Source organism: Leptodactylus fuscus, chromosome 2, assembly GCF_031893055.1.
Source record: "Leptodactylus fuscus isolate aLepFus1 chromosome 2, aLepFus1.hap2, whole genome shotgun sequence".
NCBI lineage: Eukaryota > Metazoa > Chordata > Amphibia > Anura > Leptodactylidae > Leptodactylus > Leptodactylus fuscus.
In genome coordinates, this window is record NC_134266.1 from 57,140,910 (window position 1) to 57,160,996 (window position 20,087).

Here is a 20,087-nt window from a genome sequence, read left to right on the forward strand (position 1 = left end):
TCTGCATGTACAGAAATATACTGATAGGGAGATTAGATTGTGAACCCTATATGGGACAGAGCTGCAGACTATGTTGGCGCTATACAAGTAAGAGAAATAAATATATAATAATACCAAACTGTGTAACTGCCATCCCTAAGATTAACATTGCCTATATAAAGAAGTTCTGACTGCTGGTCTGTAATGTTAGTGATATTTACAAAATCACGAAAAAAGCCTTAAGTGAGAGAAGTGATAATCTAATTCCTGTTCTTTTGCAGGCAGCATGTCCTGTTAATTGTCAGCAAGGCTGGCAGCAAGCAGCATTGGTAAATGAACAGGTTCCAGAGAAAAACACCCTTCCATATCGCGCTGAGTGAACACCCACAATGCTATTCATCCTCTGCTGCTTTAATGAAAAACGCTAAGAAATTAATTAAGTCGTCTTAATCAAACTGTAAATTCTGTAATGTGGGCTGCAATACTGCAGAGGTGAGACAAGGTCACCTAGTCATCCAATGTATTATTAATGAATCAATTACAGTGTATACCTTCTGCTTAATCTACACAGTCAACATTATAAATAGGCAACCAGATTTACAATGCAATATATCAGGACCAGGACGGGTAAGAGTCAACTAAAGGGTTAAATTTCACTAAAGGTTCTTCCTGTAGTCTGCAACCTCAACATGAGATCCTGGAAATTTTGAAAAGTACCTGAAAAATATTTGTCATGCAAAGAATAAACAATAATATGTTGACCAACCAATGTAATCTGGTATATATACTGACCTATACAGTATCCTGTTCTTAAAGAGGACCTTTCACCGATTTGGGCACAGGCAGTTCTATATACTGCTGGAAAGCTGACAGTGTACTGAATTCAGCGCACTGATGGCTTTCCCGATCTGTGCCCCGGGTAAAGCGCTATCGGTCCCGGCACAGTAGCTCTTTACAGTCAGAAGAGCGTTCCTGACAGTCTGTCAGGTACGTCCTTCTCCACAGCAGCGCCTATTGCGCTGTAGAGTGTGAGTGGGTAGGAACGCCCCCTCCCTCTGCTCACACAGCTCATCTATAGACGAATATTATCAGGAGGGGAGGGGGCGTTCCTCCCCGCTCAGACAGTACAGCGCGATAGGCGCTGCTGTGGAGAAGGACGTTCCTGACTGACTGTCAGGAATGCTCTTCTGACTGTAAAGCGCTACGGTACTGGGACCGATAGCTCTTCACCCGGGGCACAGATCGGGAAAGCCGACAGTGTGCTGAATTCAGTCGGCTTTCCAGCAGTATATAGAACTGCCTGTGTCCAAATCAATGAAAGGTCCTCTTTAACGGCACAAATGATAAAGCTTAGCAAAAGTGAAAAAGATAATAATAGTGGACGAGTCCCAAAATGTTAAGGATCTGGTACAATTTCTACTCCTCACAGTAACCCTATAACAATCCGCTACTAGACAGATGAGTAAATGGCCAGAACACTGGATTAAGCCACTCAGTGGATGTGTAATAAGGTCTCATCTGTAGCAGATGGAGGTACAGTATGGCTCCAGAAAAGTCTATAGAGTAACCGTATTAGGACTCCGCACAAGTTTATGTTATATGTAGCCATAATATGCTCATGTAATGTATAGCATCATAGAGGTTAAAGGTACATATACATTTAGTAACTTTTGCTAGACTGATACAGAATTATAACTTTGTTGTATTTTCTTTTGTATTATACCTTAAACAGTAAATAGTCTACTTATTGAATCCACTTGTTTCTTATCTTTGTTCTGAAGACAGGGATGTAACCAGCTGTCTTAAAGGGGCTCTATCACTGGATTTTCTCTATTTTAGATAAACATATGCCAAAATAGCCTTTAAAAAGACTATTCAAGTCCTACTAATCGTTTGTTAAAAGACCCCCCCCCCCCCCCCGTTTTAATGAATTACCTTTTAAACGTATATATAAATGAGCCCTCCGTGCACCGTGGGCGTTCCCGTGCACCCCTCAAACAATTAGCAGGACTTGAATAGCCTTTTTAAAGGCTATTCAGGCATGTGTTAATCTAAAATAGTGAAAATCCAGTGATAGAGCCCCTTTAAGATGCACATAGATATGTTATAGCTGCTTTTTATAGCTCTTCGATAAACATTCAGAGTCAGGATGGTGGCATGTATTTTACTATCATAATGGAGAACAAAGATTAAATCCTACATTTCCAATTGTTTTCTCAGCCCCCACCCCATCATCGTACATTGAGAAGTTAATGCCTAATCGATAGTTCTAGCTGTAACTGGCTTATTCTTATCTGATCTACTATTGTACCTTGCTAACAGAAAATTTTAAGAATTAACAAATTAGTTTTGGAATGTTGATGGAAAAGCAATTCTAACAGATCCTCTAAGTGTGTCTCCACCCAAGAGTGTAAGAGTGGCAGAACCTTTGTTCCTTTTGTCCCACTACTTCTTTTCATCACAAGTTCTTAGGTTCTCCTGCTGCTATTGCGATGTGCCTGTGGAGTGGAGTGGTCCCAACCCTTCATTGTTAACTGGACGTGATACTCCCCTGTTGTGACAATGTCTAATAAGAGGAGCAGCCTCATATCATACAGCCTGACTCTACACTCTGCTCAGCAACAGGAGAACCACAGAAAGAAGAGGAAACCCTGGAGATCATCAGTATAGCAGAGAGAACCACAAAGCAATGCCAGTTCATCATGCCATACAAGGTTGGGCACACATCTATAAACAGTTATTTTACCCACAGATTAAACCAGACTTCCTTTAAAGTTATCAGGAAACTCCTCTCATTGGGCAGGGGACAGGGAAAGTTCATGCCCAGTTGGCAGTGAAGGGCAAGGACCTCCCAAGACATACCAGAGGTCATGCCAGTTGATCATCACTCATTGAAAGGGATTTTTATATGGGCCAATGTAAAGTAGTTTTCCAATGTAGAGTAGTTTTACATACAATTTAATCATTGCTGCCCTTAGGCATTTATCCCATTTATGGAGTATGTAGGACATATACACCAGGGAGACTCCTGGCCTACACAGCAAACCTATTAATAGGGCAAAAGTGACCTGTTGTACGCCATAAAACAACCATTTGGCAAACGTTGCATGTTATACTTCAGCAATCCTTTTTTCAACAGTACTGAATAGCATAGTCATCTATTCTATTCAAAACAGAGGCATCCCACAAAAAATGCATACCACGTTTCGATGTATTGATAAACATTGCCATCTAAATAGACCTGTATTGCTCGGTATTGCCTTTTTATGATTAAGAAGACATCTCTACAGATGAATGTAAATGAAAATCTAGAAGATAGGAGGAATGTTTATTTATGACTTATCAAGCCAACTAAAGCTTAGCATGACAAAGAAAAATCAAACCAAAGCCTTATGGTCTGCTAAGCAGCGTAACTATTCAAGAGACTGCTCCATTAACTCTGCAGCCGTCATGGTACTGACTTCATAGAAAATGCATACCTTTCTCATTCAGGGTGTCTTGTTGTATTCTTGTCACTGCTTCATTGCCATCAGTTTCATTGTTCCCCGCTGTAATGGATCACAGAAGTGTTTACTGCTTGAATTACAATAGAAGGATAACAATTGTTGCATAATGCTGTTTTGATGTTTTCAATAAAATAATGTTCCCTATGTCTTAGGACTATATAGCAGAATTGAAAACAGAGCTCGGAAGAATAACTAAAGTTATATTTGCAGTGTTTGAGTGGAAAACTGCTTTTGGCATTTTCCAATAAGGCTGGAGCGGGGCACATGGAACTTCCCTTTGACTTTTGGAGTTCATTTGTCCTTTCTCCTAGGTCAGGAGAGGAGTAAGGCTAAATAACACAAAATAAATAAATGTGATGTCCTTTCACTGTCCGCATGTAAAGATGTCCGACTTTTCAAGCGGGTTTTTCTGTCCACTTGAAAAGTCGGACATCTTTACATGCGGACAGTGAAGGAAGGGCACGGAGTGCAAAAGAACGCCCCCTAAGTATACATGCTGCAAGTTGTAGTTTTAAAACATTTAGAGAAGTGAGAGTTGCCTATCCATGCCCTAAGGGTCCCTTCACACGGCTGATACGCTGGCTGCTTTAGAACGTGTAAACGTTCCGTAGCAGCGTTGTCTAAAGCAGTTCCCATTGTTTTCTATGGGAGCTGGCATACGTGCGCTCCCCATAGAAATAAATGGAAAAAGCAGCCCATTCATTTCTATGGCGAGCGCGCGTCTGCCGGCTCCCATAGAAAACAATGCGATCTGCTTTAGACGCCGCTGCTACTGAACGTTTACACGTTCTAAAGCAGCCAGCGTATCAGCCGTGTGAAGGGGCCCTAAGTAGTTAAAACTGGAGATGAGCTACAAAGCTCTGGTCATGTCCTATGTGTGTTTGTGACAAAGTCTAGGAAGAGAATTTTCGATGGCTGTCATAGCCACAACCATGCCCATGAGCTTCTGGCCGGAGATGGAGATCTTGTTTAGACCTTTACCCCCAGCTAGAACTGCAGGTATTTTTTGTGGGACTGAAAAGGGAATGAGAGAGCGAGCACACTAGGAGGAGTGACACTGCTGGGCCAGCCCTAGATCCTCACTTGTTGACTCAGGAAGAACCACCTACACAAGTTTTGATCCAGCCCAATGGTATTCAAAAGCTGTATATTTTATAAAAGGCTGTTTGCAAACTCTTTGGAAGTTGATGTGCCTTGCAGAAACTCCAGTAAAGTATTGAAGTTACTTGCTTTATTACCCACAGTTTCCTGAGTCCTGTATCATGCACCTCACCATCAAAGGCTCCCCAACCACCATCAGGCAGGAGACAGTAACACAAGTTGTGTCCCGGAGAAAATTACTACCACTGACATCCACATTGCTGGTTCCATCTTCACTGTAACAGTCCTGGGGACTTTGAGAGCCTGAGGAAAAATGACTCCCATGCTCTCCTTGCTTCCCACCAGGTTTAAAACCTACAGATGTGGCAACAAGCCAAATCTTCCATCCCAGAGAGGATCTTCCTTTCTCAAGGTCCTCTATTGTGCTAGGAAAATCATTGTTTTGATTGCGCCCCCCCCCCATTCTTAGGCATTGGATCACATTGGTTAATATCACACTACCCTGTAAAGGGCTCGTTCACACAGAGTTGTTTGGCAGCGGATTTTGACGCGGAATCTGCTTCAAAATCCGCTGCCAAAACTGGCTCCCCATTGACTTCAATCGGAGACGCTCATTTCTGTTTTCCGATAGCGGATTCCGCAGCTGAATCAGCCGCAGTGTCCGAAGCACGAGGCTCCCGCCCGATTAGGCCCATTCATTTGGACCCCATCCGGAGTGGAATGCCGCAAAGGGATGCCGATGCACCGTACTGGCATCCGATCACAGCTAGCCGTGCGTAATGTTCACACATGAAATGCAAATTCCGCCATGTGAACATAAGAATAGCTATAAAGAAGCTAGTTTCCATAGTATATGGGATAGACAGCTGAATTGTCCACTCATACTTCACTCTTAAATTATGATGAACCATCTTGCCAGTAAGGAATCCAAATCCACATTACCAGTCAAATGGATATTTTGGGATGGGGCTCTGGGTGGGATGTTAGGGTGTAGGTGTATGCACGGTTATTGTTAACTATCGTGTAGTGGTAGTGGAATTTAATTAGTTTTTTTGCTTTTGTTTTGACCTGGCTTGCAAATATATAGGTGAGGGTGACTGTCTAGAGTCCCTTGTTTCTTTTTTTTTATATATTTTTTTTGTTTTTTTGCAATGGTCAACATGCTATGTCTGAGATAATTTATTTTTTTTTTTTATTGGACACTGTTGTGACAGATCTATGTGCTTCTCATTAGAATGTATTCTGCATGTGTTACCTACTTATTATTATGATTCATACAGTATCTCCATTACCTGTGCCTTGTGCAGCCATGTAGCCATCTCTCCTATTTATATTTTCTTTATCTCCTAATAGCCTATTTTAATTTTTTTTTTTAGTTTTTTTAAAAAGTTGTTCACCGGGACATTTTAGTACACACAGTATACAGGTACTTATGGTTTATTTTTACCCACCTTTTGCAAACTCATGACCAATCTTTAGGATCAGCAGGGGTCTGACTGGTGAGGCTCCCCACAGATCAGCCTTTTTGCATAGCTTTACATACTAGATTCTGCACTGTTCACACACCGTGCTTCTAGTAGTAGCAGTTATCAGTATTGAAGCAGTGATCCCTTCAAGTCTAAAGGACGCCATAGCCATACTCATAAAGTATGTTAAGCAATAAACAATGCCAGGATCTGCATGCTCTGGTAAATGGCTGATCGGCAAGGGTTATGACAGTCCTTGCATGTCATCTGCCAAATTTATATTTATACACAGGATTTGGTGCTCTTAATAAATGTTCCTATATGATATAATACTTTAAGGGTCATTTAAGGGTATGTGGACACGGCAATAAACGTAGAATAATTTGAGGGAGACATCTGCCTCGGATTTCTCTTCATTTTTCGCCCTCGGCAAGAAAACATAACTGCTCTATTCCCATTTCTAGCTCAGGGTAATGAACAGTATATAAGCTACACGGTCAATAATCTGTATACCTGACCAGCAGTTCATGCTGACAGATACAATGTTAGGGATTCTGAAGTGTATAGACACTAGTAACGTTAGCAGTGCCGGACACTTTGGAGTTTCTTATAGTCTTCTAATGGTAAGAGAGGGCTGGTCTGGAGTTAGTCTCTTGAGCTCCTTTGACATAAATACAGATTTCCAAGGAGTATTAAGGACGTACCTATTATCACGTGCATCCCAAGACTTGCTAAGTGTTTTGCTGTGCAGTATCCTATGCCTTTTGATCCTCCAGTGACAATGGCTACTTTTCCATCTTGTCGTGAGAAAACTGCAAGAAACCAAACATGGAAAAAATATTTTAGAGCAATTCTACCTGGGTAGAGATATTATCAGAATGTTTTCATGTTGTGACAAACCTGTCTCACAACCTATTCTCATGACGCGGAGTAAATTATTGTGATACACAACACTGCAACTATGAGAATGATAAAGATGCAAGATTATATCTGTATTCTAATGGTCAATTACGGTATCTTACATATCATCTGCAGTGCATATGTTTAACTTCATTTCAAGCTAATACTTATACACAGGATATTCCTATGATACACTACCAACTCAAGTACTGCACATTACTGAAATAAGATACAATGAATAGAAACGTGATATGAATAATACAAACTGATTTTTACTATTTACTTTTCTACATTAGCTTCCACAATAATGGATACACAGCACAGTATACAGAGTATCGACCACCACCAAAATCACTTATAAACCACTGTGGGGAAGGTAGCTCGGTAGAAGCAGTGGTACAGACACTAACAGTCAAAGACAGGGACACAAAATGTGCAGCAAACTGGTTTATTTAGAAAAATAAAAAAACAGGAAAATAAATAAACCTTGACTTCAGGCACAAAATGAGCAAAACAAATTACAGCCTTAACTTCAGGCAAAAAAAAATAAAATCCTGCTCGTCTGAGCAACTAAACAGAAATGTTCACCTAACTATACATGTGGCTTACTACAGCAACATGAAGAAAACAAGCAAAACTTTGTCTCACGGGTTACAGGACAGACCCAGACGCCTCCTCTCACTCCCTGGATCTGCGCTGGAGTGAAGGATCTGCAGCCTTTTCTGGGCCAGTAATGAGCCCAGGACTCACACCTGAGGCTGAGGCCTACTCAAGACCCGCACTAGACCATACAAATGTTAAAAAACCTGTGGGAGATATAACGTGATTCCAGCACTCTGCCTGTCACCTTCTCACACCACTTATAAACCAGGAGCATAGGGAACATATTTTCTTATGTCAAAGTGCAATCTTGCTGTTGGGAATATCAACTTTTAACCAATATACAAATGAGCTGTTCATTACACCCAGGGTGGGGCCACATCCGCCAGAGCACCCCTTTTTACTTGCAGTTGCCACCCAGTGCTGGTCTCAAGATAAAAATTGAGATATCCCGATACAAGGTGACCACAGGTGAAAATTGATGCCCTAGAGAAGGTGGCTATGCTCCAAATGTATAAATAATTCATTAGCATATGGCTTAAAAGTTTGTTTTTTTTCAGTCTTGAGGCCAGAAGAAGCACATTCAAGCAAAATATGTCTTTCGCTCAGATACCAAGTACACATCTTGCTGCTTTTAACTGGCAGGGAATAAAGAAGGGCATATTTTTAAGTACCAGTGTGTGCCGTCTATTCTTTTTCTTATTCATAAAACATTGATGTGATTCTACAAGTAAGCAGATGTACCACTGGGTTACAGTGGTCCATTTACTCCAAGAATTTTTATTTGCACAGCCTTATTTTTCTCGTCGCCTTGAAAACAACCATTTGATTTTTGTGGGCTAAAAACACATGTATATGGATCCTCTGTAATGTACTACATAGTACTATAATGCCTATTAAAATATGTGCATGTAAAAAATGCAATAAAGCCGTTAAAGCAGATCTCCAATTATTAAATAACTTTTTATAAATGTGTATTAAAAGAAAATTTGCAATATAGCTTATTAAAGAAATAAGTCACCTTCTCCACTTTTTAGACTGAGTTACTTTTTATATAATAGTCTATGAAGAGGAGAGGGGGAGGAAGAGACTGCTGGAAAATACACAGATACCAGACATAGATATCATCCAGGCACTACACTGTACAAAATGAGGAAATAAATCAATGAAACAGCCATTGGAAGCATTTTCCTCCCTTCTCCCGACTCCAGAGTTCTGTAGGTGAGGTTTAATATGGAGACAGATCTCTATATAAACAAACAGTCAGAGTGAAAATGAGGAGGAGAATATCTTAGTAAGTGGAGAATGAAACAGATCTCCTTAATAAGATATATTACAAAGTTTCTTATATTCCCCTGTACTATTCATTTATGAAAAGTTGTTTATAACTGGAGGTAGACGGGGGTGTCAGCAAAGGATTAAAGAGGACCTGGCATATGCAAAATGCAGTCTAATCTGCAAGCAACATGTAACTGAGCAGGAGGAGCTGAGCAAGCATATAGCTCTTTGTGAATAGACTGAATTCATACATTTCTATCTCTGCTTTGCTTTCCATGCTTAGAAGTCAAGGGGGTGGTCCTACTTAGTGACTGACAACTATGTCTGCATGCACTGTCAATCAGAGTAGGCTCTCAATCCCTGTCAATACTGCTCCTTTGACTTCTCAATATAAAAAGATCAGAATTAAACATGAATAAATGATCATGTTATACTAAATGTATATATATTTCCATGTGACAGGTTTAGCATATTGGCATGTGATAAGTTTTGATGATAAATATAAACATGTCAAGACACTGCAATAACAAAATTAGATGCACCCAACTGAAAAATAATAACTTCCCTTTAGATCATATCGCAAAAGGCTAGGGCAGACGCCTAATGATTCAGCTTTTTATCATTCCTCCTTATAAATGACAGATGACTTAGTTAAATGTTCTACATAGCTCAGATGTGTGGCATATCAATTTTATACGTTACAAGTGAAGCCCACAAATAGAAACCCCTGAATGAGTAACAGTAGCTGTATGGGTTTGTTTTTTTTTTCCAGAGGGAGTCTGCAACCTTGCCCAAACATTCTCAATTGTCAGCTCTGCATTACAGATCACACTGCAGTCATATGAAACCTATGTTATGTATATGTATATGTCATATTTGTAGCATTGGAGAAAATCAAATTTGACTTTTTATACAAATGAGGTAGTTGGTGCACTGGGGGTGGAGCTTCAGCTCCCGAAGCACTGCTCTTTCTATTCAGGTCCTTACCATGCCACCCAAAGCCCTGTTATGACATCACCCATTCTACCTAAGCAGCAAGACCTGTGCTCCAAAGAACTGAAGGCCCGCCCCCAGTGCACTAACTTTCAGTGACATACATAGCAAAGGTATATTTTTTAAGGTATATTGACAGACTATCTTTAATAAATCAATAGTGCAAGGGAATACAAGAAACTTTGTAATATATGCAATTAAGGAAAAATGCTTCTTTCTTCATTTCTCAGACTCTTCTCCTGCTACTGTTCCTCTACCCTGATCAATCTCAATTCACTGCTCACATTAGTCTTTCGTGAAGACAGGTAAGCAGCTATGAAACGAGAACAGGAACAACAACATTTGTAATGCACTTTCTTCGCAACAGATTAAAAGCCAAGTCCAATTGTTAACTAGGAAGAAGAGCTGCGGGAGAAATCCAGAGGTAAAGACACACACAGATAGTGCCGCGGCTGATAAATGTTGTACGCTCGCTCCCCACAGCTTGATTCAAAGGTAGACTGCTTTGTACTGCTGTTCTTCTGTATGTGCTGAGTATGGGAGACATCTTAGCTGCTAGTTTTCACCCACTAACTCTGGAAAAACTTTTAGGTAAAGATAGGGCATTCAGAGGGAGAAATTGGTGATAAATGCAGTCAGTGATGGGTTTGTGGGGGATGTAAAAAGACAACTAGGGTTTTTTCTTTAGATTTGTTCTTAGAAATTGGCTAGTGGTTATGTTGTGCTATTGCATCTAAATTCCTATTCATTTCAACAGAAGTAGAGAAGCAGTACCCTGGCATAGCCCATACACAGTATACATACCTGTCTGCTTCAGGCTCTGTACACTGTGTAGAACTGTCAGCTGCAGAAGCTGGTTGTAGTGTGCCAAGTGTCAGAGTCCACCAATCTCATACTGATGACCTATCCTAAGGCTAAGTGATCAATAAAGCCTGTTCAACTATCTATCTATCTATCTATCTATCTATCTATCTATCTATCTATCTATCTATCTATCGATATACACTGCTCAAAAAAATAAAGGGAACACTCAAATAACACATCCTAGATGTGAATGAATGAAATACTCTCATTGAATACTTTGTTCTGTACAAAGTTGAATGTGATGACAACAAAATCACACAAAAATCATTAATGGAAATCAAATTCATTAACCAATAAAGGCCTGGATTTGGAGTCCCCCCCGAAAATTAAAGTGGAAAAACACACTAAAGGCTGATCCAACTTTGATGCAATGTCCTTAAAACATGTTAAAATGAGTCTCTCAGTAGTGTGTGTGGCCTCCACGTGTCTGTATGACCTCCCTACAACGCCTGGGCATCCTCCTGATGAGGTTGAGGATGGTCTCCTGAGGGATCTCCTCCCAGATCTGGACTAAAGCATCTGCCAATTCCTGGACAGTCTGCGATGCAACGTGACATTGGTGGATGAAGCGAGACATGATGTCCCAGATGTACTCAATCGGATTCAGGTCTGGGGAACAGGCGGGCCAGTCCATGGCTTCAATGCCTTCATCTTGCAGGAACTGTTGACACACTCCAGCCACATGAGGTCTGGCATTGTCCTGCATTAGGAGGAACCCAGGGCCAACCTCACCATATGGTCTCACAAGGGGGTCTGAGGATCTCATCTCGGTACCTCAGACACAACAGATGAAATATGTAAAATAAGTACACGTCACCAGTTCTCTAAGGGTAAGTTCGCATGGTGGAAAAGATTTTTCGCGTGGCTAGCCATGATTAGGCCGGATAAATGGGCATAATCAGGAGGGAGTCTTGAGCCATGGAATTCATGTGAAGAAAGGTCATGTCCCTTTTTTTTCCCGCTAGCTGAAAAAAAATTGCTAGCGGGAAAAAACTGCTAGAGACTCCCATTGAAAAGAATGGGAGGCAGTTTTGCAGGCGGATTTTGAGGCGGATTCTGCATCAAAATCCATGTGCAAAAAAACTCTGTGTGAACATACCTTTAGTAAATATATTTCTAAAGCTGCTATTAACATACAGGAGATGTCTTGAATCTGTCATCACCAACAAAGGTTTTTGGATGAAGCATTGAATACATTTCAGTAAATGTGTCCAATACTTTTTCCTATGTCATTTCTCATTATTACCCATAACTTCATCTATGGTTTGGTTTCTTTGCCTGTGTGGATTGGATGGGTTGTTACCGACATATGGTGAGAATTTCATGTCAATAGCAACTTTAGAAATAGGATTACTTAGAAAATTGTTGATGTGTTCAATACTTATTTCACCCACTGTGTATATACAGATTTACCTATAGATAAATCTCTACATACAAACACACACACAAATACTACTTTATCCATTCCGAGGCTCAGAGGAAAGCTAGATCTATATTATGACGTGGTATTAGGAAACGTGGAATAAAAATGTATTTGCAAACAGGAGAGCTTTGCCTGGATTCTGAGAGGATAGCAAAGTGAAGTCTTGTTTTCAAGGCTGGGATAACTATAAACATAAAAACAGACTTTCCTTTTTCTTAGAAAACTCAATACTACAGCAAATAATATATAAATGTCTTTTATTTCATCAGGAGTACTAGTTCTAAAGGAAAAACCTTAAAATTACCCCAAAAAAGAAAATAGGTGGAGATAGCGGAAGCAGGGGTGAAACATGCGTTGGTTACGAGTTGGCGGTCGTGTTTCATACACGATATAACCTTTATTTTTGTGCAAGATAGTGTTGCATGTTTGTAATACAGGCTCTCTGTGCTGACACAAAAGCCTTATGGCCGGGAACTTTATGTGGCGTAAGCGGCACGGTTTGGTGAAAAATTACGTGCAGCAGACATGATGCGATTTCCAAATCCGCTGCGGTTTTGGAAATTGCAGCATATCAATTATACCAAAGGAAATGACACTTTATGTGTAAAGTTCTGCAGGATGAACTGCAATGCGTTGCCGCTGTGGGTTTTCCCACAGTGCCTTTGTGCTATGGCCCGCTACGTGGGGTCTTAGCCTAAACTTTATTCCAACAATGCACTGCCTCCTGTTTTAGGTTTAGCATATCATTATATTGTATCAATGTGAATCATTATACTTGTGAATAATACTTTGGGACTTGGGTGTTTTGTTTATTGCTATATTAATTGCATCTTCCCACCTTATATTATTTGCCTTTTATGATACAGACTACTAGATATATATTGAAATTATAAGAGATGAAAAACATATTTATTTTCCCCAATATATCCTCTAATATGAACTGGGGCAATTTATTTTACTGTTTGTGGTACATGTATACACTTCTAATCTCCTCATTGTAAATTAATTTTTGCATATGAATTTATGTAGATATTACCGTATATACTCGAGTACAAGTCAAATTTTTCAGCACAGTTTCTGTGCTGAAAAAGCCCCCCTTGGCTTATACTCGAGTATACTTCTTCTTTTTTTAGGGGGGGGGGGGGGGTCTATGACCAGCTGCAATATCAATGTATAGAATCTCCCATGAAATAGTGGGGAAAAAAGAAACTTAAAAAAAAAAAATTAAGTTGTAAATCCCTCCTTTCCCTAGAATACATATAAAAGTAGAAAATGACTGTGAAACTCATACACATTAGGTATCCCTGTGTCTGAAAGTGCCCGGTCTACTGAATATAGCGTATCTGCAGTGCTTCTGTTCCGTCGGGAAGGGGTTAATAGGAGCACTGCAGATACCCTATATTCAGCCAGGCTGAATTCCAAATGGGGGAAGAAAAAACAGTCCTCAAGCTCAGGGAAGGGGCAGACAGACAACCAAAACACCCCCTCCCCTTTCCCCAACACCTACTGAACCCAAAAACTCAGACCATTTTAATTTTTTAAATTTTCCAGTAGGTGCTGCATTTCCCCCCCTCGGCTTATACTCGAGTCAATAAGTTTTCCCAGTTTTTTGTGGTAAAATTAGGTTCCTCGGCTTATATTCGGGTCGGCTTATACTCGAGTATATACGGTATATGTAAAAATAAAAATCCATTTGATGTAGCGCGATCTCCACTCATTTTATTGTTGGGGTACTTTTAAGGTTTTTAACCGACAACTAGAATTCATGATGAAATAAAAGCGATGTCTGTATTATTTGTCGTAGTACTGAGTTTTCAATGTTTTTATTTGTGGTGAAGCCCATTGTAGGATTAGTATCATGTATTAGATCATTTACCTTTTAGATTTTGCTTATAGCTTGGAGTTATATATGGTAAGGGTAAGATCACACGGGGTTTTTTTGGTCAGGATTTTGAGGCCGTATCTGCCTCAAAATCCTGACCAAAAAGACGGTTCCCATTGAGAACAATGTTCTTTTTTCTGGGAGTCATTTGTTCCAGCTCCCGGAAAAAAAGAAGCAACATGCTCATTCTTTCAAGCGGATTCACCTCGTGACATCTGCCTGAAGACACTCCCTCCCAACTAGGCCCATTCATTTGGACCTAATCCGGAGTGGAGTGTGCAACTGGATGCTGGTGCACTTCACTGGCATCCAGTCGCGGCTACCCGTATTTTGGACTGGAACCTGAGGCGGCCTCCGCCTCAGGTTTCCGTCCAAAATACCCCATGTGAACTTAGCCTAAGAGTCTTTCCTTTTGTTTTGGCATACATTCATGGGCTGTGGATGACAAATATGACCATGTTGCCCTATCCAGATCTCACATACTTAAACAACCTCCTCTGCTTAGCATGAGCAATTACTTGATGTTGCTGTCCGTTATGTCGGGATCTGTCACTTTGTTGCCAGTAAAAAGACAGCAGTGCACGTGTGGAAACCTGACTATTGAAATCAACAGACGTAATAGTAATCTAAGGCTGGGTTAACTCCAGTGCTTCAATTTCCATCCCCAAACTCGCTTAAAAAATGTAGAGAGAAAAAAGAACTGGGCGAACCCCATTGTAGTCTATTTAATGGAAGCAGAAAGTCCACAGAGGAAACCACTGCAGACTTTTTGTGCAAAAGGCTGCAGGAAAAAAACTCAAAATGTTGCCACTGCAGTTTTTCCAGAAGCACAATGTGGAGCCTTACATTAAAATGGCTTAAGGCAAAAATGAAAAACTGTTCTGTGGTCGGATGAATAAAGATATGAACATTTTTTTATGGAAACCATGACCATTTTGGACGTCATCTGGAGCCCTGCATCAAAAGATATTATTTTACTATTACATAAAGCACTAAAGTAGTCCCGACCAATAAAAGTTTGGGCCCTTATTCATAAAAAAAGATATTCTGGAGACAGTGAAAGTTCAAGGAAAGGCAACCAAAGCAAAATGTGAAGCAGTTTTCCCTGATGGGATTACCAGCTTGAATGCACCCTTTATCCTTATCGTACGTTTCCGAGAATATTTCTGCTCATCTCAAACTTGTATTTGTTGGTGAATTAGCAAAAAAAGCTACTTTATCAATCAAAACTAATTATATAGAGAGAATAAGTGTTTCTGTAGTCGCTAAATCACTCAGACGAATACAAATAGCGTACATAAAAGTACCAGACAAGTTAGTACAGTAAGGGAACAAGATGTATCGGAGGTTAATGAGCTGTTAAGAGGACATTCCGATTATACCTCAACATCACATTTCCACTTCATCAGTAATAAATTGGCTGCACTTCCAAAATGTGCAGCATCCAAGAAGGACGTCACCTAGAACCGCATTTTTATTTTTTAAGTTTCATATTAACCATTTATCATGGTAGCAGCAAGATGTACAAGTACGTGTTAGATGGTAAATATTAGAATATATTTACATATGAGAAATCTGTAACAGAAACTTCTACAACTACCACATTAATGTAAATGGGGTCTGCAGAATTCCATGAGCTCGCTGCCAAAACAGCCACAGTCTTACGAACGGCAATGTAGTCATCAAATCTATCCTTATAAGAGGGAAATTGTGTTTATTTTTTTCTTTTTCCGTCACTTTCATGACTGGCATTAGTTTGATTTTTTTTTTTTTATATTTTGAAAAACATTTTAATTCTTAGGGCCCTTTCACATGGGGCAAAATGGCGCTGTTTATGGCGCCAAATTTACTGCGCGTAAAAAAAAAGTGTCCCAATGATTTCAATGGGTGCTGCACGCGCAGAATTTACCCTTAGGCTAGGTTGACATGTAGAAATCTGCCACAGATTTGGCTGATTAGCCGTGGATCCCGTGGCTCTGGAGTCCCTGCTTTATAGAGCCATCCATCGGGGCCTAAAAAGTAGAAGAAAGCAGTGGAAGATGAAAACAACCCCCTCAAATGAAAACCTCCTTGTTGGAAAAAAAAAGCAGTTAACCTAGGGGCAACACGGTGGCTCAGTGGTTAGCATTGCAGAGCTGGAGTCCTGAGTTCGAATCCTGCAAGGAACAACATCTGCAAGGAGTTTGTATGTTCTCCCCATATTTGTGTGGATTTCCTCCCATTCTGCAAAGACATACTGATAGGAAAAAAAAAAAAAAAAATGTACATTGTGATTCCTATATGGAGCTCACAATCTACATTAAATAAAAAAAAAAAATCAGTTAACCTTGGACCCCATAGATTATAATGGGGTCCGCCAGGGCGGAAAAATTAGCGCTGCTTGCAGTACTTTTCTATGAACATTTTTAAAGCAGAATGGGGGACGGAATCCCCCAGTGGAGGCTGGGCGCAGGTGTGAACCTAGCCTTAGAGAACATTTTCTTAAAATCAAGTGGATTTTAATTATACATGTTGAATTCAGTATAGTTTTTTTTTTTTACCATATGGGCATCTCACTGTGTGGCAGACGGCAGGTTTTGTAGCTCAATTTTCAATAAAGAAACCAACAGAACATATATCTTTTTCTCTGCATGTGTCAAAAACACACAGCACAGGTTCACAAAGGGGAATTTATACTTTCAGGTAGCTTTTAAGGCAAAACCAGATGAGGATAATGACGGGGGAAATAGTATAAATGACAAGTGTTTTTCATTGGGTTCAAAAGCATTTTACAGTCTAGAGAATTCTACCCAAACTTTGCAAAAAAATATGCTCAGCAGAAATTCTGCAATTTCCAAAAACGTAATGTTTTTGGAATTTGCAGCATGTCTATTATACCTATGGAAATGCCGGCGGTCTCCCTATAAGTATGATGGAAGCAGAAAGTCCACAGAGAAAATCTCTGAAACGCGCTGCAGAAAAGAATGCGATGTTTCCTTCACGATTTTTCCAGTAGTGCTTTTTGCTGGGCCCGCTACATGGGACCTACTACTATTCATGTTGTTATAAGAAAATAATATTCTTGTACTATAAATATATCACTCTGAAATAATCTGTGCATCAACCTATAAAGCAACAAGTCTATAACAAATCCTCTATTGAAAGTAATACTGCAAGATGCGATGTAATGTATGTACACCTTATACAAGAAGGTGTGTTATAGGGCTGCACCTAATCCACCCATAGCACACAACACCTAAAATGTCTATATATCTATATACTATGTACGTGTCATAGGGGACATGTAAGTATGTTATAAACCAAAGGAAAACCACTCAGCTTCAGCAGGCAATGAAACAAAGGATTGTTAATGAATGTTCTGTTCTACAAGCTCATATAACGCGGTCTACGACAAGGTGATATTAACCATTAGCTGCACGTGAGCTGACTCACAATACAGGTCCTGTAGTAAATCTGCATAATCTGTACACAGCTCTAGTACTTGGAGATTAGGGATGAGCATTATTTCTGAGTATCTTCTTCTGCAATAGTAAAGTTTAACTTGACACTGAAGACTCGCTGCGGAGTGACATCTTATCGGAGAACATTACAGAAGCCACGGTGTACTTGTCACATTAAAGGGCTGCTCCTGGCTCTGTGCTGTACACATCACAGGGCTGCAAGCAGTGCGAGCTAAACTGCAGTGACAGTCCCTAGCCATTACACAGGGACAATGACAAACAAGTGTAATGTGCTTTTCTCACACAAAGGACAGTTGTAATGTAGGGGAGTCCGGGCTGCCATGCAGGTGCACATCCCCTTCCACTATGGTCATGGAAAGCCAATTTACCTACCAGTACATTTTTGCTGGGTGTAACGTAACGCATGCATAGCGAGAATATACAAACTCCACACAGATGTTTGTCAAATTCACCCCCTGGAGCCCCAGCGCTGCAAGCCACCATGCGGCTCTTACTCTAATTGATGAACTGTCCATGTTGTTGATCAATGTGGGCCCCTCACTGATCAGATACTTACAGGATATCCTATGGATTAAAGGGGTTGTCTAGAAAGTTAAAATTACTCTAAGGGTGCATTCACACTGAGTAAACGCTAGCTTATTCTGAACGTAAAACACGTTCAGAATAAGCGGCGTCTAAAGCAGCTCCATTCATTTCTATGGGAGCGGGGATACGAGCGCTCCCCATAGAAATGAATGGGCTGCTTCTTTCACTCCGTGCAGTCCCATTGAAGTGAATGGGGAGTGCCGGCGTATACGGCAAGCTCTGCTCATGCCGGAGCGTACACGCCGGCACTCCCCATTCACTTCAATGGGACTGCACGGAGTGAAAGAAGCAGCCCATTCATTTCTATGGGGAGCGCTCGTATCCCCGCTCCCATAGAAATGAATGGAGCTGCTTTAGACGCCGCTTATTCTGAACGTGTTTTACGTTCAGAATAAGCTAGCGTTTACTCAGTGTGAATGCACCCTAAAGCTGTATTCACACAGAGTAACGCCAGGCGTTTTTTGTGTGTTTTTTGCACATAGCGCCGCGTTTACACCGCATTAACGCCGCGTATACGCCGCGTTAACGCCGGGCAACGCCACCGCTAAATAGCGCGGCGTTAACGCGGCGTTAACGCGGCGCTACGCGGCGTAAACGCGGCGCTATGTGCAAAAAACACACAAAAAACGCCTGGCGTTACTCTGTGTGAATACAGCCTAACTGATCCGGCAGATTTTTGATGATGAACCCAGGGGTTCTTGCCTGTTTCCAACCCCCAAGTAACATGACTGGAACCAGCCCTTGTCCCCCGAATCACTCCAACCCATCTATCCTGCAGATCTCATAGGCAGTTACTTGTGCTATGGGGGCTGAGAGACTATAGTAAAGTCACATAAGATTATCCCATTCAGCTCAGGCTCTGTGCACACTGTGTTTTCAGCCTTATATTTGTCATATGCACTGGGACAAGCTCCTGGCACACACGGCAAACATAGTTTTTTTGGCTCTGATAAGTGTCCTTTAGCCCTCTTTGTGTCGGATGTATAGTTTTTAATACTTTTTATGATATCATATTAGTAGAATTTTGTCAAAAATTGAAAGGAAGTTTGCTTTGTACACCCCGCTGCTAAGAAACAGGACGTAGCTTGCCCCTGTGTGATATTTAAGGAACTCTGCTTGGTTTCTATCTTCTATACATTATATCCATAGAGTGGTTGATCACTTTGATAGTGTAACAGTGTTGCCGCAGTTTTCAAGGCTCTGTGTCTAGCCAAAACTAGGAGATGAACCTAAAGGGATGAGAACTATTATACTTCCATTTAGTGTTGGCTTCAAAACATGCATTGAAATCTACACTAAAACTGCACTGTGCGAACAAGGCCTAAGCCAGGAAAAGAAAATCAAATGAACAAAGTCTTCCTTACATGTTACAAACAATTGACAGCTAAAATGCGAATCAATAGATTTTCTTCACCAATTCCTCAAGGTTTCTGTCATCTCCTATTTTAGTGATTTCATAGAAACTTTCATTGTTCATGATCCACACGCTAAAAATCTGTCCTATAGTGATCACACAATTGCTTGGTTTGTAACAAGACATACCTGCAATACCTGTGCTGTAGTAAGCCGAGTATCTACGGTATGTAAGTACGGTCAGTGTAGACCCCGTAAGTGAGACATTTCACACCATACTGTGATACACCATATTGTGTCATGTTGAAAATGATTTGTACAACAATTAAAATAGAATTTTATAATATTTTAACTAATGTAGAAACCAGAAATCCCATGCTTTCTTCTACAATTTGCTTCGATGGTTTCCATTGGTGTATATCATAGTGAACCGTACCAATCCCTACGGACAGCTGGACAGCTGCTCGCCAACTGGACACCTCCATTTCTCAGGATACTTTGTACCGTCACGGCTCTCCTGCTTTGGCTGCATGGAGGTATCGGACTGCAGAGGCAACTGGTGTTCTAAGGGGAATGGTTCTGCCATACGTTGCCTGCTGATTCAGGTTCATACATCTGTTCTGGTAATCGTTTCTCTATTGCTACTCGTTTGACTCCTGACTTACCCTGATCTGTTTCTAGATATTGCCGATTGTC

The 20,087-nt window shown here is 40.6% G+C and overlaps 1 protein-coding gene across 1 annotated transcript in view; it reads right to left on the reverse strand.

Moving 5' to 3' along the window:
- Nucleotides 1-20,087, reverse strand: part of DHRSX (dehydrogenase/reductase X-linked) — a 225,260-nt gene that overhangs the window by 165,402 nt on the left and 39,771 nt on the right. The window contains exons 2-3 of the mRNA XM_075263860.1: nt 6,757-6,864; nt 3,459-3,527 (exon numbers count right to left, since the gene is read on the reverse strand). Coding sequence (XP_075119961.1) covers nt 3,459-3,527; nt 6,757-6,864 — 177 coding nt within the window. The remainder of the gene's footprint in view (nt 1-3,458; nt 3,528-6,756; nt 6,865-20,087) is intronic.